The following is a 24,151-nucleotide window of genomic DNA, read 5'->3' on the forward strand; positions in this document are numbered from 1 at the left end:
AGACTCAGTGCACAATGAAGCCAAGGAGGCCACTGGGCATAGGGATGCGAGGAGAGCAGATGATCATATTTCTGTTGCTGCAGAGAGGGAGAAGCTGCCATGGTGACTTTTGGCTCCCTTCCATTCCTTTAAAAGCCAATATTTAAGAAGTTAATTCAGGGCAAAAGCGTTAGACTTGATTGTTGCGTTGACTCTGTTCCATTCCAGTTTGGAATAAGTAAGGACTGGGATTCCATACTCAGCCACATCTACCACATCATGCCTACTGCCCCCCGCCCCCCTCAAACAGCCCCAGCTGGGCACTCTAAAGGTGCATAACGGACTAAGATTTCTAGACTCAAATACATCTGTAGATTGAAACATCCTTATAAAGTTGGTGTCTTTTTTTCAATCAGACTTTTTCATAATTTTGACTAACATTTGGGATTAGCTAACTAGTTAACTCAGTCCTTTTCTGGTAAAGATTGCTGCAATCGAATATTACCATGAGTCCCATCTGAAAGCATGCATATGGGAGCCACATGATGTGGTCGTGACTCCATTAATACCAGGGCGATTAGAGCAATGTTGGATGATGACGGAACTCTCATATGAACTGTTCCTAAACAATGATGCAAGCGAGAAGCCAATTGGTTCCCACAACTCTTTTAAACACACATTTGCATAGCAGGCCCTGCTGCTATTTTCTGATGCTGATGAAAAGGAAAAGGATGTCTGAGGAAGACAGTACGTGTGCATTTACGTGCATGTACGCGTGTACCTTTGTGCATGTGTCTGCACACTGCTAGAGAACATGACCTATACTTTCTTAACCTTAAAAAGCAGTGTTCACTACATTACTCTGAATACCTTTATATCTTCTTTAAAATTAAATAAACATGCACACATCTAAAGGGACGTCTTTGTTGTAATATATTGCAAGTGGCCCAGGAATGGCAAGCAGCTGTACACTCACTGCTCCTCCAGAGCCCAGAGAAGATCCTGCTGGGGATGGGGGCCCCTTCCTGATATTCTTGGCTGCCACCTCAGAGTCCTCACTGCCTTCAGCACAGGGCTTTTGGCGGCATTTACCTGGGGACCAGGGTTGAGGTGACCAAGGCTATCCTGGATTTGCCTAGTCCCACTCTCAGAAAAATTCAAAAAGATGCAGAAAGGAAGGAAGTGGTTTACACATCAGGTCACCAAACAATGACTCGGGCAGGAAATGGAGACAATCTCAACTGTTTCCATTCACTGAAGAAGGAATTGAAAAATTTCTATGAATGGGGCAGTTGCCTTCAGCAATATAATTTGGGTGCAAATCCCATTGTGATGAAGCTTTAGGGATCTTGTGGTCTAATCTGTTGTATAAAATGTGACTCGCAAAAGTGGTTTAGGGTTGGAGTGTGGGTTAATTTATTATACAACAGTGTACATTGTAATGGATTTCAAGCTGCTTTGAGTTAAATTTTAAAATTTCCATATATTTGCAGATGTTTATTGAAATAAGTAAATAAAGGCACTTGGAAATAGATGTCTTTATATATAAAAGCATGATAGAAAATATACTTATCCTACATTATTGATATATTGTGCATCAACGTATAAGCTGCTAAAACAACATTTACAATATTATGAATTGAGCATCTTTGAAGTGAAAATTGCTGTAATGTGTCATTATTGCAGAACAGAGGAAAATCCCTTAAAATCATAAAAGGAGAAGTGGAAAAGAATATTTTTCTTACCAGTGGCCTGAGCTCTGGATGCGTCAGGATGTATCCATTATTTGTGATTGCAAACGCATAACCGTGAATCCCTAGCTGCAAAAGCAAGCGAGAGAGAAACCTTCATTAGCTTGCTCCCTGGTGAATTCACAAAGCATAAAGCAGCCCGGCATTTAGTAATTTACGGCTTAAACTTGGCATTCATAACCCTTATCAGCACAGTATTTCATTAAAATGAATGCAAGGCATTGATCCTTGACATTTGGTGGAAATGAAGACCTGTCACGGGATAAGCTCAGCAAATAGTACAATTTAAAATGTCACAGCCCGACATGAGTATCCAAGGGCTTCATTCTGGTTTATTTAAAACAAAAACAGTTACTTTTAAAAAACTGGCTAATGTTCTGGAAAGGTCCTTTGTCCTGTGAACAGAACTTTTAAAATCAAGCATCTCCTTTCTACCCATACTAAGAAGAATGGTTTCACACTACCTCACTTCGAGGTTTTCCCAAATCCCAGACCCATAGGAGCCATCTCAAATATGCTCTCTCCAGGGCTGTCATTTTCCATAATTCTTCAAGGATAAAAGTGTCTCCAGCAACCTATATAGGGGCCTGTCCACCCCTCTATGTCCTTTTGTCTTTACGCTGTGTGGCTGCCAACCTTTCCTATGTATGCATTCGTCGACATAAAGCCAGGGTAATTTTCTATTCAGAGCCTCACTTAATTTATGTTTTCTGAATAAATGGGACTATGAGAAACACTTTGCGAGCAATGAAATGTTTTATTAGCTTTAAAAAGTATGTAATCAAATTTAACACTGCACTTATTTAAATAATAATCTCGGCTTTTTGACAGTATTTCTATTACACAGTTGACTGCACCCATTGGCTACAATAAATTTACCTACAAATCATTCATGTATTAAAATAGCCTTTGGTGTAAAACCCATACTGGTCTCTCTCAAAAAAGAAAAAGAAAATGCAACCCACTTTTGCTAGAGCAGTGAAAAGGAAGAGGTAAAAAAAAAAACAAAAAAACAACTTTTTTTTTCTGAGAAGTTATTTCACAGTTCTGAGCTCTCATTGTTATTTTTCTTTAAATTCTCTGCCACTCACATTCTTGAATATGATACTATTAAATGATCCAGACAACAGAGTTTACAAACCAGGAGTGACCCTGTCTGCTTGTTAGCTTAACGTCAAGGTGATGTGAAATTAACTTCAGCGAATTTAACACCAGCAATTAAAAGTTTCTGTTGCATTACGTACAGCAAATATGCACGCTGTAGTCAAGGGCAACCGACATTTCCTCCTAGAGTTACCTTGCACAGCAAGTCTTAATAAGATTCTACTTAAGTCTAATGATAAAAATATATTTCATTATGTTGTGAAAGATAAACCAGAGATTTCCTATCCTTTGAGATGAGTATCGTCTCTTTCATCTTGCCTCTTGGAAAAATGTCAGGCACAGCCAACACTGCATTAATTACCATTATTACGTCCCAGCTCAATATGGGCTGGAGGGGTCAAAAAGGACTCTGAGAGTTTGACATTTTCCATTGAAGGCAAAAAATTGTATTTGACTGGAAATTCAAACTGAACATCAGGCCAAACATATTTTTTTATAATCAGCCAATGTATTCAGCATGTTCTAATGCACATGACTTTGGTTCTTCTTGTTTTGCTGGTGAGTCTCAAAAGAAAGTAGGACCCCTCTTAATGCCCTGGGTTTTTCTTGTAGAGCATTTATGAAAACTAAAACATCAATTATTTGTTAGGTTGATTATAAATAATCAAGACATCAGTCTAGGCCTTTCAGTATTTAATGTCTGCTTCTTCCCACCAGAACGGAAGCTCCCTGAGGATAAAGGTCATGCCATGTGGTCAAAAATATATGGCTGGGTGGCTGGGATGGAGGGCAGTGAAGGAGGGAAAGGAAGGGAGAAAAGGAAGAAACAGGAAAAAAATTTCAAATCTAGTACAGAATCTCCCAAGCTCAGCTCAGCTTTCTGCTTCCTCCTGTGGAGTGCCAGAGAGCAAAACTTCCGCCCCAATGCCCTCTTCACAGTCCACCTGCCTTCTCCGTTTCCCCATTGCTTCAACCTAGTGGACTCTGCCCTTAGCCTCCTGCCACCTCCCAAGATGCCACCATGGTTTCTTTCTACACAGTTGCCAGGGCCTCCTAATTCCCTAACCCTACAGGACTCTCCCCTGCATCTTCTTGTGTTCTTAGCCCTCTGCTTTCTCCTCCTGTCCCCCTCAGTCCCTCCTTCCTCTGCCTAAGAATCCTCTTTGCCCGTCTTCCAAGCGTTCCTTCTCCCTCACACTCTGCCTGCCTTCACTCTCATTGACCACCTACAGGCCGTCAGCCCCACATGGCCCTTGCCTAGTCTCTCTCCTCTGTGGCATACAGGTGTCCAGGTGGCTCCTGGCCACCCTTCAGGCACCTCAGCCTCCTTTTTCTCTTTTATCCCCAACCTTTTAATCCGAGTAATCACTACCTCCTGCTAGTTTTTCCCTGGATAGTCCTAGATCCAACCCTGCTTCCTCATCTGACCACTTTACTTCAACAGGTTTCCACAATGGTCCTAACTGCTCTTCCTGCCTCACAGGGCCGAACAAAGGTAACTGACCATGTGACACCTCTGTGCGAGACCCACAGAAGCCTCTGTCACATGTGAGGGACTCCGTGGGCCTGTTCAGCAGGTCTGCCCGCCGAGGTCTGGCCCTCAGCTAAGTACCACCCTGCCTTCCTCCCCTACTGCCCTCTTAGGGTAACAGGCAGCAATACAACGACCACTGCAGTTCCTTCTCTCATCCAGACCTTTCCTCCCAGGGCCAGCTGCCCACAGTGCCCTTGCCTCTGTCTCCTCTCCTTCTTGGCTTCCCTCCCTCCATCCACACCATGTTTCATTAAACCTGGTCTTTGGAGCATGTTTCTTCATTTCTACTTTCACCTTCATGCACACAAACACTACACCTATACCTTGATGCTTCTCGGCCTTGGGTGTTCTCCTTCCTTCTGCCTTGTCCTAGAAGGCAGCACCCCTTCTTGGAGAGTGGGCTCGCCATGGCAAGGAGCCTCCTCACTCAGCTGACTTCTACAGCTCCTGTCATAAGGTCAGCCACATGCCAGGTGTTCGGTTAAAGCTTGCATGTACTTAAGACACTTATTACTTGACTCAACTATCACCTGGTTCATCTAGAAAATTTGAATCACAGTAAATATTAAAAATGAGCCAGAAAAAGCTGGTCTGCTCCAGTAGATGCACAACCAGGCCTTCCCAGCCTCGCACCTAAGAGTCTTCCAGACATTCAAACCAGTTAGGTTAGAATCCTTCCCAGGAGAAGTCTGAGAAAATGACATCTAAATGTTGTATCTGTGGGTGAGTGGCATTCAGATGCCACCTGACGTAGGTCTAAAAGAGAAACTCCGGGCAACCTTCTAAACAGGTCGCGTGGATGAAATTCTCTGAGAATCAAAAGCTCATAAGATGACAATGGCCAACTTTTGGGTTTGGTCACAAATCAATATGCTGATGAAATCCCTAACTCTTTATTTCATCCAAACTAGAGCCAGTCCTCCTGTCCCTTTGCATGTGCAGTCCTGCGGTATAACAGAGAACAGATTAAACACAAGGCCTTCCAAGGTGGGGGGCTGCCAAACTGGGCCTGGCCCTGAACATGCTCCCCTGGAGGCCGGGAGCCGCCCAGGCCCCAGCCTGGGGAAAGAAGCACTTCCCTTCCAAGGGGAGAACCTTTAGACTAATGAAACGAACCCAATTATAAAATGGCTCGTTATGGTAACAGAGGCCATGGTGTCTGGAAATTATTGCCGGGGTGTCTGGAATTCTTAATAAAAATTACAGGAAGTCTGATGGCTTGTGCGAAAATCTATGAAGCTAAGGGAGAAAGAAAGAATTCTATCTTCTGAAAAAAACCCTCAGAGCCAAGAGCTGACTCATCTTTACAAGGTGTTAATGAGGAGGGCAAGTGTGACCGGACCTCTTCCTTCGAGCTCTCCTCTCTTGTTGGCCACAGCCACCTTTGGCAGATACTACACCTTTCCTGAGGCTCTTTTTGAGAGCCACAGAGTGACAGACATCTTAGGTCAATCGAAGTCACATCTACCTGTGTTTCCAGTTCCCAGCCTGGCTCTCAGGAAAGAATAAAACACAATGCTTCCACTTCAAACACTGCTGGTTAATTTCTCATAGGGGATCTTCCTCTCTTCTCTGGTTATGCTTTGTTTCATTCATCTTTTACTGTGTGAGTGATGCTGAAAAAGCTTCAAGTATCCATAAACAAGGCGCCAAATGGTATCCACTTAACAGGAGTGAAATAAGCATTTAATGGGAATAATACAAGAAACTACTTTGAACTATACCAACCACGTAGTAAGGAGTTCAATAAATGTCTTACTGTATTTTCTGTATTGCTAATATTTTATTTTAACATTTCAACTATCACCATTATTACTGTCTTTGCTTTTATTGTTCCTAGTGTATTGGCATTACAGAGAATAAAATCACAGCTCTCCTTTTTGGCAAGACTTTAAGCTTTCTGTGCATCTGTTTCTTTCGGCGTAAATGGAGGTGAGAATAATGTCTATTTATTATTAAGATAAAATGTTAGAAAGGGCTTAGCATATTCCCTGAGGAAACTGAGAAGCTGACCTAGAGACTGTTAGGATTCCATATTATATCCATTCCTCCTTGATTTATTGGGTATCACATATCACGCAGTGGCCCTGTGTTTGGCTTTCTTTGTCTCTTCTTGTGAAATAAGAAGCTTAAGAATTGTGGAAATGGTCTCTGTGGGTAGACATCCTTCCTTCAATATAGTGGCACCTTGGTTCACAAACTCAATTCTTTCCATAATTCTGGTTGAAAACCAAGTTGGCTGAGAATCTAATCAAATTTGATGGTTAGGTTCAATGTTGACCTTATGGGGAAATTTGATTTGATTCTTATTCAGTTCTGTCTGAGATTAGAATCGTGGTGAGAACTGAGTTCGTGAACTGAGGCACTACTGTAGTAGGCCAGCAGTTCCGGACACCCAGGCCTGGGGAGTTCAAAAAAGTGAAGTCCGTTCTCTTTAGAGGCCGCAAAGTCCCCTCCCCTTAGACACACACCCTTACCAACCCCTGACTTTCAGTTTCTGGGTCCTACCACTTCCAACACTTGATTATGTGCTTTGGATCAACTAGAAGTCCCACCATGCTTCTGGAAATTTAATCCCAACTCTAAAAGTCTTGGTGAATGAAACTGGCTGTCACCAGTTGACAGAAAAGGAGCTAGGACTTTGAGGGACCTGCCCACACCATCTCATCCACGATGGAACTGGGAACCACCTGAGCTGAGCTCTAACCATTGCCTTCTTCTGTCTGAAGCCCAGGAAGGCTACTAGGCCCCTCACCATTGAGGAGAACCAGGCCTCAGCACGTCGGGGAAGGAGCCAAAGGAAAGGCCTCCTGGCAGCTGGCAATCTCTGATGCTGGCCATTCCGCTGCATGGAGGCAGAGGGAGCCCTCAACAATCTATGATGGACCCAAAATGGAGATGAGCTAGCCAGTGTGCTTGACACCTGGGGAAGAAGCAGTCTCAAGCCCTGTGCACTAGGTGAAGCCCTTGCCCAGTGGACCAACAGGACCTCAGCAGGGCTGGACCCTCACTCATCCCAGGCTCCCACACTGGGCGTCGTGTGCCTAGGTTGGGACCCGAAGGCTCTGCCCCTTTCCCTCTTGCTGATTTGCTTTCCTCTCATTCAGGAAAAGAGGGGCAGCTTTCTGCATGGGATCCAAGACTCTCCGTGCCATTTTTTTATAAGACAAACCAGTCAGGTCAATTACGTGCCTGTATCCAAAAAATATAATGCTGGTGTCTAACCTTACAATTTCACACTGATTCTGTAAACTGAGGTTAGAAGTTAGAAATAAAGGGGAGTCTGAAGCCTGATTCTGGGGAATGAGACTCTGGTCTTTGCACTGTGTCGACGTCATCGGTAAGGTCATACATTACCTTGTACTTGGGGATGGTCTTCAGAAGTTCCTTCACTGGGACATCTGTGCCAACCACACCCAGAAGAATGCCCTTCGATCGCTGTTGAAAATAAACATTGAACAATAATAACAGTGAACTAGAAACAGGAGCTCATGAGAAACCACTCGCCATAAATCATGTCCAGTGCCATCTTCAGGCTGACACAGACTGAGGATTCACCCATATTCCTAAGAAGGCCCTTTTTGGTCTGTCACTCCCACACACACACTCAAAATACTACCAGCCAAGGAGGGCGGAGTCTCCGACCAAACATCGACCACTAGGTCCCAGCCCACACTTGTACCAAGGCATTTTAATCCACTCCCTCCTCGCCTTCCTAGAATTTAGATGCTCAAGAGAAAGAACACAATCATCTCAGCAGCTAAGGATTCCAACCAGGAACCAGGTTCTCTTGTGAAAGCTTTTTACAGTAAAGACAGCAGGGTAACTGCTCTCTCAGTTTACTCGGCCACCTGCTGCTGCCCGCAGGACAGAGACAGTCGATGACCAGAAGGAGATATAACAACACCAGCAGCCTCCACAGCAAGTTGGAACCAAGGACCAAGGTGAAGGAAGAGACCTGAATGTCCCAGTTTCCAAGGCAGGTGGTCACTGTGATTTGCTGGCAATTTCCAAAATCGGAAAGACCATTCGGAAGGATATGCAAGCTTCCGCTGTTCATCCTCTCTAAAGCTTACCATGGCTTGAGTAGTAGCCCTGCAAATTCATGTTCACTCAGACCCTTGGACTGTGGTACTGCTTGGAAATGGGGTCTTTGTAGATGCTTTAGTTAAGGATACGGAGAGGAAATCATTCTGGATCTAGGATGGGTCCTGAGCCCAATAACTGGTCTCCTTATAGGGAACAAGAAGACTTGAAGGAAATAAAGGCCACTTGAAAGAAACAGAGGCAGAGATTGGAAAGATGCCACCACCAGCTAAAGGATGCCAGGTGCCCCAGAAGCTGGGAAGAGGCAAAGATTCTTCCACTCTGCCGTATAAGCTGCAGAGGGAATATGGCCTTGCCAACGTCATGGTTTCAGACTTCCAGTCTCCACAACTATTGGAGAATAAATTGCTGCTTTTTAAGCAACCCCAGTTTGTGGTGCTTGGAAATCCATACAAAACTGATAAATATTAATTGGTGAGGACTCAGTTCATTATCACCAGGGATTCTTCCACTTTGTCCCCTTCAGGTCTTAACAGTGAAGTTTTGGAAAGGGGCTAAAGGTGCTACAAGCTCTCAACTGATGTCTATTTGAGTTACATTTATGCTTGACTTGGTGGTTCTCACAGCAGGATGAAAAAATATGAAAAAAATCAAATACGCTCTAGGCTTAGGGAAAAAAGTCACCAGAGCTGGAATGAGCAGGGGTCTGAGAAGGTAACCTTTCCAGCACCACGGGGGAAGCGTAACCACCATACTCACGGTTTCATTCTGTTTACTAAACACGGGCATGGCCACCGTGGTCATCAGAACGAGGCCCTGATCATCAGCAAGCTGGACAGAGAGAGAGAAGCTGGTTACCGAGAATGCTCTGGAACCACAGGGCTGGAGGTCAGCCCTGTGACAGTCACATCCTGTGCGGGACAGGGCTGCTGAGAACAGGCCGGCACAGGTTCGAGCTTTAGGAGGGGAGGAAGTGCAGGTCAGGAGTGCCCTGGCCCTCGGCTGAGGAAACAAGGTCACCGTCAGTCACGCCAGCTGACCCAGTCCCTGTCTTCAGCCGTTCTGCCTCAAAATACAGCCTTGTTTGGATCATAGCGATTTGCTTTATTACCATAGATTGATTTTGCTCTTTTACTTACCAGACATTAATGTTCAATTTGTACACTAATAACATTTTCCATAATCTAAAAATCAAGTGTCAAAAAGCACGAGCAGAAAGACTCTTGTGAGTTGCCCTGTGGGAAACCACACGGACCCGGGAAGCATTTGTTCCTCCAACCAAGGCCCTTTCATGCTTCAGATTCCTGAACGGTCGGTCCCAGGTGGAAAACAAAACGCAGCGAAAACAACATAAAAAGATAATCTTTGACTTTGAAAATCATAACTAAGAAGCTGAGCATTTCTATTCAAGGAAAGACCCTTGAGATACGATGCGATGCGTGCAATCTTTTCAACTGCAGATGGGCACTGTCAGACCCATGCTGCACTTGCTTTTCACACTGTGCTGTGAAGGAAACAGGTGGGAATGCCTCCCAGTATAGCCAGTCACACACAGGGAAACAGAGTCCTGCAACACAGTAGGCTTTGCTCCAAGCCAAGCCCAGTTCAAATCCCCAGCTCTGACTCTTTCTTAACTGCACTAGCTAAGCTTTATGTCCTCAGATGAAAGATCAACTATCCCACAACACCACTGCCATGAAGATAAAAGGTAACCAGCCCGCATAGGATGCCTGGGATACCTGGGATACGGAGGGACTCAAAGGTTGCTGCACTCCTGCTTCCCTGCCTTTAAGGTCATACAGCTTATAAGCAATAGAATCCAAAGAGAGACCAAGAGTGTGGCACTGCTGACAGGCACTGAAACTGGCCTGGCAAGTCTGATGGGAGTGAAATTCTTTCTGGTTTCACAGCCTACTCAAGCACGAACAATGAAGTACCCTGTGAACTGGAATTGACCATCTTCAGTCTAGTTTTCTGATGCATTTTTACTTCTCCTCCATATCTTTAGTTCCAAGGAATAATCAAGTATTTCTCACATTTCTTGGGAAGGGGCATCATAAAAAGAAGATCTTGAAATCCAAGCAATTGATGCCTCCACACAGTGGCCAGTCTCTTAGGAGCCACTAAGCTCAGTTACCTTTTCTCTTGTTCTTCTAATGGATTCTTGGAACTAAGGGGACATCACTGCCATGCACAGGATGGAAGTACTCAAGGGCTTGCTGGGAATGTGCAAGCCCAGGCCTTATTCTAAACCCTCGGAAAGGGAATCATTATTTTAACAATCAGTCTGTATATCAAAGTTCAAGAATCACTGTTGGACAACCCTTTTCACCTTAGTGCCCTCTGTAATCATGACAGCAAAAGAGGAGCTAGAAGGTGTTGGGAAAACTTTCAACCAGAATGGAGGGGTGTCTGTTTTTAATAGTTTTGCATCTATGGGTCTACTTTCTTCCATGAAAAGCAGATGAGGCCAGATTTTCCTGGTTCCTAAGGTCCAGGAACTCATACTATCATGGATAATTTTATGTTACATTTTGGCTAGGTCAGGATGCCTACCTGTTTCATAGACCACCATTCTAGAGAGATCCTAGAAAGGTACATTTTATCTGTAATTTGGAATTAATTTTGTAGACTTTGAGTAAAGCAGATTATCTTCCACAATGTGGGTGGGTCTCAACCAATCTACTGAAGGTTTTAAAAGCAAAGACAGATACAACAAGGAAGAAGAAATTCTGCCTCTAATTTGCTTTCAAACTCAAGACTGCAATGTTAACTCTCCCTGGAATTTCTACTTGGCCAGCCTGCCTTATAGACTGCCTTATGGATTGCAGATCTGTTAGACTCTGCAGTTATATAAGACAATTCTTTGACAGAAATCTCTGTCTTTTTGTATACATACACCTACATACACATGTGTGCACAGATATATATTCTCTATAATACATATGCTGTACCTATACAATATAGACACATACACACAGACACACATATTCTTTTTCTATGTAGGTTCTCCTATTGCTTTTGCTTCTCTGGAGAACCTTGATTAATATACATGATGTTCATGTACCTATTGTGTACTTGAATAACTAAACAAATTTACTTTGTTAATGCTCATAACCAGATACTATTAAATAGGAGACTATGTTGACAGTTATTGTTGTCAGGAACCAAGTACACTAATATATACAGTACATATCAGCCTATGGAAACATGGCTCCAACATCTTGCTAAAAATACAGTGCTAAAAGTATATGACAGCTGCCACTGGAGGCATGCAAGGCCATTTTCAAGGCAGAACAAGCCCACAGTAAACAGCTCTCTTGGATCATAAGTCTTCCCAAAGCCTGATTCCCTGATTAATCCTTAATGCTGTACAGAAAACTGATTTGAGCTGATCCATAACCCTGGACAACTTCCACTGTGCAACCCAAATCAAAATTTCAAGCAATGCCAAGATGTATCATGGATGAAATCAAAACATATCATTGACAATAATGAGAAATGAAGCTTTTCTCCTGTAACCAGTAAAAATCAGTTATAAATCACTAGTAATTGTCCTGGCACAAAAACAAGATCATGGGAAATGAACTTCCAACTATTAAGCCAGAATAGAGTATCAACTTCACTCGGGCTAATTCCAAATGTAATTACCACAACATTACTTTTGAAAAAATCCCTATAATATTGCATTTGTACTGAAACCACTCATTTGTAACCAGCCCCGGGTAAACAAAGGAAATGCACTGCATCCAGTCTGGCCAAGTTCACAAGTGAAACTATGGCCTCCTGGGCTCCTTTTCTAGGGGCAGCTGTGGCTCACATTTAAACAGGCTTGGCCAGAACCCTGCCCTGTATACTTCCCATATATACCAGCTCATCATATGGCCAGAAGGGCTGGTAGAAGCCCAGGAAAGGCACGTGTTCAGGCTTAAGACTCTCACGCAGACCCACCAGTCCCATCTTTCCAGTCTCCACAGGTCTGGACTCTGACTCTTAAACATTTCATGGAGAAGGAAATCAATTTGAAAGTTCATTTGCATCCTAAGTACTTTACAATCAAAAGGCATTCTGTACTCCTGCCATAGGAAATAGTAGCCAGTGGCCAGAGTTTTTTCCAGACTCTCAAGCAGATGTTATGTAGCCAGTCACAGCCAGAAACTCTCTGCCCTCCCCACACACTAGTAGGTCCCTGCTTTTCTGGGGGCCCCAACCTGTAGTTGCTGCTGAGGCAAAAGCACTGCTTTGGACTCATATACATAGCTTCCGAGAAAAATGCAGATGGAGAGTCAACACTCATTTTCCAAAGGGTAAGAGATGGAGTTCACCATGGTCCACAGGAGGAAAATCCCATTAATTTAAGTCCAAGGGACAACCTTAAAATGAACTGCTATTAAATCACACTTGCCCAGGCTTTGAACAGGCATTCAAGATGCTTGGTGGTAGTGTTCTGTTGTGTAATAAGTGTGTATTAGTCCATATCCTTCATTTCCTACGCTACATAATGGGGACCATTCTGGTATCAAAGGAAACGATGAATAATAATACCGAACATCTGGTTTATAAAACACAAACTTGCTCGACAGATTGACTGCTTCCTGTCAGCCTCCCAAGTTAATCACGCATGTGGGCTCCTATGAATATGCATTCAGACTCGTGGGCAAGGTCTGTGCCCCCTGCCAGGGCTCTGCTCTTATGCTCGATGAGTTTCCCACTAAAGGCACCAGTTGGCAGTGTGGCCAGCCTTTGGGTGTGGCCCCAGATAGCACAAAAAAGCCACACTGTGGTCTCCATTTTGCTGCTGGTCTGGTCATTGCTATTCATTTATTTCCTTGTCGGACATTCCTTCAGCATCGGTTATGTGCCGAGTTCCATGCCATAAACTGTGAAGGCACTGAGAATAATAGTGCTGGATGTTATTGCCAAGGAACCTCAAGTCCACCTGGAGAGAAAAGTTCCTGAGGCAGAGGGAGAGGGGCTGGTGGGCGCTGGCACACTGTTTCTTTTCTGGGAAGCAGAGTGGCTGTCTTCTTCAGATATAGCTGGAACTATACGAAGAACATCCGGCATACATTGGTATCTGTCAGAGGTCATGTGACAGACTCAGAGTGCTTTCTAAAAGCAGGCTTAAGTACCAGGAAGAAGCTCCCAGTTTCATTCCATTTGCTTTATAGGAAGAATATTTATAAATGAGGCAATGGGAGAGTAGGTGGTTTTAAAATTATTGAGCACCATTTTCTCCTTTTTCTACAAACATCACTCCTTCAATTACAGAGATTCTCTTCCCTTCCAACCATGAATTGTTTACAGCAGGTAGCCTCCCGCACCTGAGTGTATGTCTAGACGTCCAGCCCCAGCTGTACCATACACAGAGCTACACACACACACACACACACACACACACACACACACACACACCCGTACCGTCTAGGTCTCACCGACTGATTAGGCACACGATTCAAGCTAGACTACCTCGGAATTTTATCTGTTTTTCTGTCTGTGGCTAATGGCAAAGGTTCTTTACTCTCCTTGGTAGATGGTTCTAAGTATATTAACTCCCAACAAGAATGGAGGGGCATGTACATCCCCTCTCCACAGACAGGCGATTAGACTGAAAAACAAAGTCAAACCACAGAGAGGACGAGGAGGTGTGTGTGCGCGTGGGCATGTCTCAGAGAGAAAAAGAGAGAGAAAACGAGTAAAAGGAAGGGAACGGAGTGGAGGGGGAGAGAGAGGAGGGACAAAGGAGAAGCAGAGGCAGAGGGAGAGGGAGAGGAGGAGAGAAGTTACCAATCTTGACACTTTCATTCTTAAGGTCAATCCCCATCTGTGCTTTCTTTCTTATTATGTTACTTGAGCCAATACATTTTATATTTTTGCCCAAATGAGTATGAACTGGATTTGTGAGTCTCAGTAGAGTCCTGCCCCACACAGGTGCTGATATGGACCATAAATGGCACAGGTAGCTCTAGATGCCCACCGAGGTGGTTCCAAGAGCCATTACAGCCCACCCAGCGAGCACTTTCTAAGGTCAGAAAAGGCCACAGGAAAAACCGTCCCCATATCCTCAAAATAAGTGGCTGAACTTCTTTCAAGGGAAGAAATTCAGGTCCCCTCCTCCTGAAAAGTAGCAAATACTCAATAGTAGTAGGCACCATTTGGGGAAATGACCATTATATGATGGTATAAAAGTTCTTGTCATTGGGGATTATAAGAAAAATCTTAATAATGAATAAAAATAGCAGAGAAGAATAAGTTTTTGGCCACACCAGGACACAGGTGTGCAAACCTGTAGGGAAGGCCAGCCTAGGACAGTGCCCTTGTATCGGGAGCAGTGCTGGCTACAGCACCGCCTGAATAGCCTGCACTTTTGAAGCATCTGCTTTATTTGCCTTCTTCACAACTCTGTCCAGAGGAAGCTCGCTGGGGCTGGTGGTGGGACCCTGTTTCTCTTGCAGCTGGAAGCCCCTTGGTGAGTGCCAGGTTCCAGGGAAAAGAGGCAAGTGGGGCCAGGCCCGGAGAAGGCAACCAGGCACGTTCAGGGCAGTGCACTGGGCAGCTCACTGGGCAGCCCAATCGAGGGCTTCAGGTGGTTTTCAGCAGAGGGTTCTCACAGATCTGCTCACAACTGAGAGGCTTAGGCTCAGAGGAAAGGTCACAAATGGCAAATTCTGCTTGGGAAGACAAGCTGCAAGCCAAGAACAAAAGCTAATCCGTAAACACTCTTCAAATATCAAATCTCTTCTATACTTTGCTTCTCTTATGTTTGTTTTTCTTTCCTTACTGTAATTGATCAGCATACTGACCATATCAATGGAGTACACAGTACAGATGTATAATGACACATGGTATACTATATATTATATGTGTGTAAGATTTTAAGTATACAGCTGCGATTCTAGTGTTTTTCTTTCACTACCTGAAATGAACATCAACTTGCGATTCATGAAAAGACACTGTCACCATCTAGTGGCAGTTATTGTGAATTGCAGGCACAATGGCAGGAGAGAAAAGCACAAGGTATTTTCAGGAAATGAGCCTTTGTAGTGAAAACATACTTAAATGGCAGCCAATGTCACTTAAGAGACCCACCTAGTAGAAGCATAGGCTATATCAGTTATTAGTTTTGTAAATGATATTTGCCTTGAAAGAAACAGTACTAAGAAGTGGAAAAACACAGCTGTGTACATCTTTAAGTATCAGATGAGACATTTTGAAAGAGGAATCATTAATTCTTTAAGGATCTGGGACTGTGACCAAGGAGTTCAGGAAAAGTGAGATCCTTTCAATTCACTTTCTGAAGTGCAACTTGTGCAGAAGGGAAGGCAATTCCTTGGTATCCTCTCCTCTACCCATGAGCTAAGTCTACTAATGACTAGGGGATTCCCAAAGACCAAGCTCTGGGTAGCACATAATGAGGGGCACTGGTACAGGGTGGAAACGTGTCACCCCCTCGCTCCATTTTATATCCCATGACAAGAGGAGAACAGGACGGTTGAAAGTCACTGGGCTAACCCTCTGTATGAAGTACAACACTGGAAAGAAGGAAATGTAAATCCAGAAAAAGGGAGCATGAGCAGAAGATGCAGCTATGAAGAGAATCTTCACAGCCAGAATCTCTAGGCCTTTCCTTCCTACCTCCAACACAAAAGCTCTCTGTATCTACCTCTGCCCCGGCCACCTACCTACCCCCAATCTCCCGCCTCCTTCTGCTACTGCAGCATCCTTGTCCGCAACACTGGATGGAGGTATCAGGGAGCGGGTCTGGTGAGGATGCGCTGGCTATGTATGGCAGGACATTTTCTGTGCAGACAGCCTGTGGTGCAGAGGGGGACAGAGGAAGAAACCATGTGACAACCACCAAAACACGGCAAGGAAATCCTGCTGCGTCTCACACTTACAACAGAAGGCCCCCGGCTCGCCGCTGCCTGCTTGGCTGATGTCAGTCTGACTTGGCTGCTCACTGTACTCTTGAAGCCTTTGGGTTTCCATAACTGTTAGTGAAAATCATGACATTTTCTAGGTGCTTTAATAGTGACCAGTTTTGAGAGGCTTCCTTCTCTCAATATGCATATTTAAAAACTTATTTACTCAACCATTCATTCAGTGATCTAAAAAGCCATTTTGAAATGAGAAAGGAAAGAAAGAGGATCTGTTCCAGTGGTAGAACCAAGACTCCTACATCATAACTGGCAATATAGTGGCATTACACACACACACACACACACACACACACACATTTTTTATGAACTCTAAGAGTAATTCTCCTGGATTTTTTTTCCTGAGAATTTTTGTCCCAGTTATGGGACCTGAAGGCTATGCGTAAACTCTCTTAAAACATAAATAACTGATCTTCACATGGCAACATGGATAAATCTCACCATTTGGAAAATGAAGCAAGCTGCAGAAGTAAACATGGAGTGCACAGCTATTTCTGTAAGGATCTGAACACAGAAAGCAATGCTGCCTACTGTGTACAGGTACACACACCTACTGTAAACTGTAACAGACAGGATGCCCCTTCTAGTTAAAAACCCAGCAGAAAACAAAGAGGATATCAAAGTGGATGGGCTGAGAAAGTTTAATGGAGGGGCCACTTGGGAAAGTGCAGGCAGAATGCAGGGTACTCCCCGCCAAGGAGCAGAGCAGCTCCTGGATGCCAGGAATAGGGGAGCAGTCATACACTGGGGGCAGGGGGTTAAGGACCACTTGCTGGAACCTGAAACAGGCTGTGCCTTGAGAAGCCCCTGATGAGAGAGCTGTGACCTCCCGGAAGGACACTCGCCCCACAGCAGCCCCACCACCAACTGTGATGTTTCACCCCATCCATAAAATCACAAGCAAATATGATACAATATTTATATTTCTTACGTCTGCATAGTGTGGACATAGGTGGTTTTTTCATCTCTTTTCTGTACGACTACAATTTTTAATAATAGGAACATCCTCATACAGTCTCATCTGTTGAAAGTGTTTTATAAATAAAACACATAATAGCATATGCTTGAAATGAAGATTAGTGCCTAAAACTAAATTAATATGACAATAAATTTTTAAACCCTATTTTTGAAAGTCCTTCTTACACAAAGATAAAGCAATCCCTTACACTGAAAATACTATCAGAGTAAAGTTTTTATAGTCTCAGTTAAAATTTATATTTGACTATCAGTATTTTGGATGTCCTTTACAGTGAGGTATTAGAAAAAGCTGGCATTACTTTTCAGCGAAAAGCTGGTATTTCAATGTAATCAATACAAATGATCTTTTACAACATTACTGAAATGAACTGCTTTGCTTTAAAAATCTAGACAAATTAAGAACACCACTCATTGTTTAGATTTCTATTAGGCAATGGTATTTTCCAACATTTTTGCAAGATATTTGAATCCTAAACAATATAACTCCATAACAAAATGACAGTGGGGAATAAGAATAAGAAGAAATACATAAATAAAAATAAGTAACATTTCCTCTTGTTTAGCCCTTGATTGTCTTGGTAGTCATTTAATACATGAGAATGCTACATAAATAATCTTTTGGTTTTGGCCAAGACATTTTCTTCTTTTCTTATTGAATCTTTACTATTTGCATCTGAGATTTGGATTTGCAATTTTATTATATTTGTCATTCAAATTTTTAAAAAAAGCAAAACTCTGACTGCATTTTACATGAACTGGATTGGTGAATTTGTCTTTCCTTTCTCTCTTTAACAACCTGAACACAGCTCTTGTGAAGGGTATGCCGTATAGTGTATGTAACATCATATATGAAAATCTAGAAACAGCTTTCCTCTAATAAAATAGTTATCATTCAGGAAAATACGGATATTGTTTTCCCCTTCTCGGGTCATTCTAAGATATAAGTCATTAAACTGGGTCTGCAGCTTATGAGTAAACATCTCAACAGAGGGAGGGTGCTGGCTTTGACTAGGAACACACACACACAGAGTCAAGAGAACATTGCTAATTAGCATATCAAAAAGCTGTCTTGGAAACTGCTTTCTTAATTAGGGTGCAACCTGTTTATTTTCAGAGCACCCAGTAATGATGACAATGAATTGTCACGAGGCACTGGATTTTGGCCAAAATTCATGAGGCACTCTGACACATAACTACCCCCCCCCCCGCTGTGGCCAAATATTCATATTTTCACAAACATGGTTTAGACACCTCCCATATAGATGCCTGAAGACACAGCCAACTGTTGGAGCTTCAGGGCTCTGGGAGAAAACCTTCCCTAACTAAGACCCCCGAAACGCTGCTTCCTCCATAAAACCTCCCCTAACTAAGTGGAAATGGGAACCAGATGTTCTCAAACTTCACTACAAAGATAATCATATTTACTCTACAACCAAAGATGCCATCTAGGACCAAATCTGTGCAAACTATTAATACAACAAAGTCACTGAATGACGTGGCAGGGAGAAGCACTGGCAATTGTGTAGGGCAGAAGTAGGAATGATTCCTCTTTTAAACTAGGATTTAGCAGAGATCCTGGTACGCAGGTAGTGCTCAGCAAATGATCCTTGAATCTATTTATTCCAACACAGTTCTTTTATTGACTTTATAAAGGAGGCCCAGAGAGGACAGGAGTCACAGAGAACTGGTACCAGAACTCAGACATAATTCAGGGCTCCTTCACTTACTATCCTCCACAGCAGGGGCCAGTTACATGTGAAAGTAGATCATGAGTACTGGCCAAAATCCAGTGCCTCTTGGTAATTCTCATTGCCATTATTACCAGGTGCTCTTGACATAACCAGGTTGCACCCTAATAAAGCAGTTTCTAAGATAGCTTTGATATGTTAATCAGTAATATTCTCTTGGTTTTTTAAATATATGTGTTCCTGGTCAAACAGTGCCCTCCCTCTATTGAGATGTTTAGTCACAAGTTATAGACCTAGCTCAGTGACTTTTATCTTTGAATTACCGGGAACAAGGTAACAACATCAATATTTTCCTGAAGTATTATGCCTCCATCAGTGTGGTAAGCCCGAGACTATAATGGGTTTCTCAGAAGTTGCTGCCTACAGGTTGCTGCTCCTGATAGGGGCAAAAGGTTCATGGTATCCGGCCAACATCACAGTGATAAAAGAGAAAGGAGTTAACTTTTTTTAAGACCTTAGTTGAACACTATGACATCAAGCAATTAGATCTGAATTAAAATCCTAGAGCAGGTTACTCAAACTTGCTGAGATATCTTTATTTGTCATACATCCATCCATCTACCCTTCCTACCACGTATCCATTCATACATCTACTTAGGCATATCCATTGCTAAACATGGCTTGTCTTGCACAACATTGCTTTAAATGTTGTACATGTTGTTTTAAGGCTGGTCCTGACACAGACCTTACAAACTGTGCACTTAATAGGTGAAGGCTAAAGATAAAGGGGCGAAAGAGCTTGTTCCAGGCCACAGCAGGCGGCAGGTGGAGATGTGAGCCTTAGTCAACCTGATGCCAAAGCCCATGTTCAAATCATTCTGCCCTCAGCCTCCTGTTTTAGAGAATAAGGACAAATGTTAGGTTTCACCTTCAGGAGCTTAGAGTGCAGTGAAAGAGGCAATCAAGTAAGTTGCCCTTAAAATAGGAGTAGCCCCCAAGAGTTCTTGGAAAGAAAACACCTAGCACAGTGCCTGGCACATCTGACAAGGGTGAATCTCATAAGGGCTATTACTGCAGGCTTGGAAGAGAAGTTCATGTGCCCCTTTGACATCCACCCATTACTCTATCAAATTTGAACTTTATCAGTCTCTCCACCTGAGTCATGTGAGCAAAATATGAAGATATTTCTCCTTTGTCCTATGATAGACTATCATGGCATTAAGAGTTAAACATGCTTCTGATAAGATTGGGGTAACAAATGACAGCCACACATATTAAGGAAGTTGAAGGGCACACTGAGGATGGAGGAAGGGAGTCAGGAAGAAAGGACACATGCTCCAGGGCCCAGCCTCTAAGTCACCTAATGTGTTCCAGGCATGGGCAAACAGGGATGGGTTCAATCCAAGCACACAGAGCTCATGATTCAGCAAGTGGTTCAATTCTATGAGTCATTTCTGGAAAAAGAAAATCCATACCATGGCATTAGTTTTTGCCTAACATTTTTGTACCCCATGAAACTTGGTTGGGTTTCCCAAAATCCTTCTAGCTAATTCAAAAGGATAAACATCTAATTCTCTGTTTTTGAACTTCTTCATAGCACTGCTGCCTCCGATTGTGCAACTGTTCCAGTTTACCCAGCAGGTCATTTCAGTTGAATCTTTCAGCATGAGATGCCTGACAGCTCATCCAGGCCCATCCCTGCAGTTCCCATGGAACCAGGCGACACATAGGTTGGTAGAAATTAGAGGGTCTGACAAGTGAATTGCACGACTGGAAAAAGAATCAGGCCACTGAACTATGACCAGACCAAGAAATACATCACAATTCAGTAGCAAAAACTGGAAGGTGGTTACTGCACTAAAACCATTAATTTTTCCATTTTTATGTGCAGAAACAAAGGAAGATAAATACTGTCAATGAAAATTAAATTTGTCTGTAATAAAAAATGTGCCACAAATGTAAAGAAAGGCTATGCTGGGCTGGAGATTCAGCTCAGTGGTGCCACTGCCTGCTGAGTTTGATCCCTGGTGCAAAAAAAAGAAAGGCTATGCCTATGAGTACATAGTTTGTGGGTCTTTTTAATAACCTGTGGCATTTACGAGGTCCATGTAGCACACCTGAGCAGTGAAGTCAGGTGAAAAGTCACTGACTTGACATTGATGTGATATAGACTTGACTTACATTTGCATTTGGACAGACTTGATTTTCGAATTGGTCAATGAACCGTGCTGATTTTTATTTGCCCCTGTGTTGGAGGGTGCTGTTTAAATGTTCTCTCTCTAAGGCGATCAGAAAGAAAACACATTTCTGACGAAATTCCCCATAGTTTGGGTTATTTAATTCATTCTTCACTAAGGTACTCCATGAAGGTGTCCTTGAAATGCCATATCATACAGGGTTTTGGCCATTAAATGTATATTCATAAGTTATTTTATAGAAAACACATCAGCTGTATCAAGCAATGCACACAGGAGTTTGAAGTCTATCAGGAATTATGGAAGAGACTTCAAAATGGCAGTCCAACTCTTTGCATTCAAGAGTGCTTAGGGCCACATCCATAAAAATGACCTACACACTTGCATCCTGAAGAGCAAGGAAATCAGAAACTGGGGATCCTGTGATATCCTCTTCAAAACTGTTCTAGGGTTAATGTTGGCTGTACTGGCACTAAGGCCATGATATCCCGTCACTGAGCTCTTGGGAAGCGACTTCTCTCACTGTTTTGCCTTCTTTTCTATACAGAAGAAAGGATCTCTGTATTTCTTTGCGGATGTAAGAACAACTGAGATGAAAACAATGTTTGAAATCCAACTGTTTTCATTCAGATGCTCCTTTGAGTTTCAAAAGAAAAGACATTTTATCTTTAGCAATGTTATAGAGTTTGTATTGTTTTAACACCGCAACAGAATATTTCATAATTGTGCTTGATTTAAATAAATAGAAAACATTCACATAGTTTAAATGAGAATGTGTGAAACAAGACTTTGAATTCCTAAGACACTAAAAGTTAAGTCTGAAACTAGAAAATCTTGGCATATCAGAGATTTTAAAATCAATTTTTGGTTTTCAGCTTCATAAATACTTATTCCTTTGGCCTATTTTTTTTTAAGGACACCAGGTGACATCAATGTTTCAAAACCATTTCTGCCTTTATTTGATCAAATTTGTGTGTGTTAACTACTTACCAGTCCAATTATTTAAATACAGAATGACCAAAAATTGCATATATTTTCATTAATTTCTGTAACGTAATACAACAGGATATATAAAAATGACAATTTTACCAAATTCAATGATTTTTTGGTGTATAGTATATCTTAAAACATTCAATACATAACACAACATTACAATGTGGACAATAGTATCTGGTCTTTTGCCAAATTCTTTTTGTATTATTGTCTTTCTTTGACAACACATTTTACACTGTGTCAGCCTTTTCTTTCTTTCTGTGGGTGTTATAATTTCAATAAAGTGACTACACTAATTGTAATGGTGAAGACATTGATGATGGACGTCCTGGTTGGCATTTCCCTATCCCATATTTTTAAAGTATTTGGTCTATTAGAGCTAATTTAAATTGTAAATGACTATCTGAAGCCCCTTGTTTTGAATAAAGAAAAGAATTCCACAGTTTGCTTCAGAAGGTGCATAAATATTTTATATAATATTTTTCCCCTCACTTTTTGATTACAGGATACCTCATTAGATGTTGGTTAATTCTGTCAATACCACCTATAGCATTGTTATAATTATTGATCACTTCTGGAATTTTTTAAGTTTTATTTCTTCTTTTAAACTGTATCATTTCTGTACTATGAATAGTTGACAATAAGGAGATCTTTTTTGTCTTTCCATTTCGTAACAGACTTTTCCTCTCTGATATGCTAACATTTCTCCCTTTTTCAGGTTTTTCTTTGGCAGATCTTTTGGTACGTCCTTTCTATTCAGTCTCAGTGTTCCAAACGTGTCTGTTTTATACTGTAAAAGAATATCACTGAGTTCTGGAGAAGTATAGAAGTTATATCTAATGTATTTATGATAAGAGTTTTTAGAGATTGTAGCACAAAGTTCTAGGTTAGTTTTCACAAATATAATAAACACAAATTAGTAAAAGAACCAGAACTTACTACTAGATTTCACTAGAAACAAACATCAAAGGCAAATACAATGTTCTAAGTAAAAAAGTAGTCGATATAAAAACAATAGTCGATGCAAAACAAATACACAGCCATATGAGTGTCTCTCAGGCAACCCAGAATGGACTGGCTGAAGTGACCCCACCTTAGTGACGCTCAGGGTAGTCAGTGTGTGAGCAAACGCCTGATGCTTGCGTGAGTACACTGTTAAGTGGTGACAGACAGCACGGCTGGCAGGGTCATCAGCTCTGTCGCTGCTCTTGCCGTGGCCTGCACACCTCTGAATGGAGCCCTTCACGTGCTGGGCCCTACGTGCTGACCCTGTACTTCTCAGGAAGTCCTTTGACAGATGCCTTCACCCCCCTGTGACGACGAGAGGGCAAAGGCTCAGAGCACTGGGGTCCCGGGGCCAAGGTCACAGGGACTGGAAGGTAGGGCCTCCAGCCCACCCCCGGCTGACACAGAAGTTGGTCTTGGGAACCACGGGGCTGCCCAGCCTCTGCAGAAGAGTGGGGTGTCTCCCTCTGACGTGGGGGGCACAGCAGCAGGGGCTGCACCATTCCCGCAACATTGTCTGAGCAGCACAGTGAGCAAATTACATCCTTACCCAGCTTCCTTTCCCCACATTTCTGCCAGGACAGCCCTTCCTTCCACCTGGAGGTTAAGACCCCAGCCCTCATGGACTGGATCCACGACTAAAGAGAAAAAACCACCTTTCTTTCTGGTACGAAATAGGAATTACAGATAAACATAAGTATTTTAGGGGTTTTAGTATTTTAGGGTTGTGCTTTAGTATTTACACAGGACAAGCACTGGTTATAGACCTTCACCTTCTGAGCACAGCTGTCTGTACCAAGAATCAGTGCAACTGAGTCTGGTTTCCCACCTCCTGTTCATGGAGAAAGTTAGGCTCAGCAAACTGGCAGGCTAACCCCTGTTAGCCTATTCTATTTAATTCATTTGTGAGTAATACCATTAGTTCATTAGCATAAACATA

At 42.6% G+C, this 24,151-nt stretch overlaps 1 protein-coding gene across 17 annotated transcripts in view; it reads right to left on the minus strand.

Moving 5' to 3' along the window:
• The window catches only part of Cacna2d3 (calcium voltage-gated channel auxiliary subunit alpha2delta 3), a 1,090,211-nt gene that overhangs the window by 199,338 nt on the left and 866,722 nt on the right, over window positions 1–24,151 (minus strand). For all 17 annotated transcript variants that reach the window (XM_087181525.1, XM_087181521.1, XM_087181526.1 and 14 more), the window contains 3 exons: window positions 9,175–9,246; window positions 7,726–7,806; window positions 1,725–1,799 (listed from right to left, as the gene is read on the minus strand). In XM_087181525.1, the coding sequence (XP_087037651.1) occupies window positions 1,725–1,799; window positions 7,726–7,806; window positions 9,175–9,246 (228 nt within the window). The remainder of the gene's footprint in view (window positions 1–1,724; window positions 1,800–7,725; window positions 7,807–9,174; window positions 9,247–24,151) is intronic.

The sequence above is a fragment of the Heterocephalus glaber genome, unplaced genomic scaffold, assembly GCF_053883595.1.
Source record: "Heterocephalus glaber isolate CG9 unplaced genomic scaffold, H.glaber_assembly_v1.0 deba00001472, whole genome shotgun sequence".
In the NCBI taxonomy this organism is placed as follows: Eukaryota; Metazoa; Chordata; class Mammalia; order Rodentia; family Bathyergidae; genus Heterocephalus; species Heterocephalus glaber.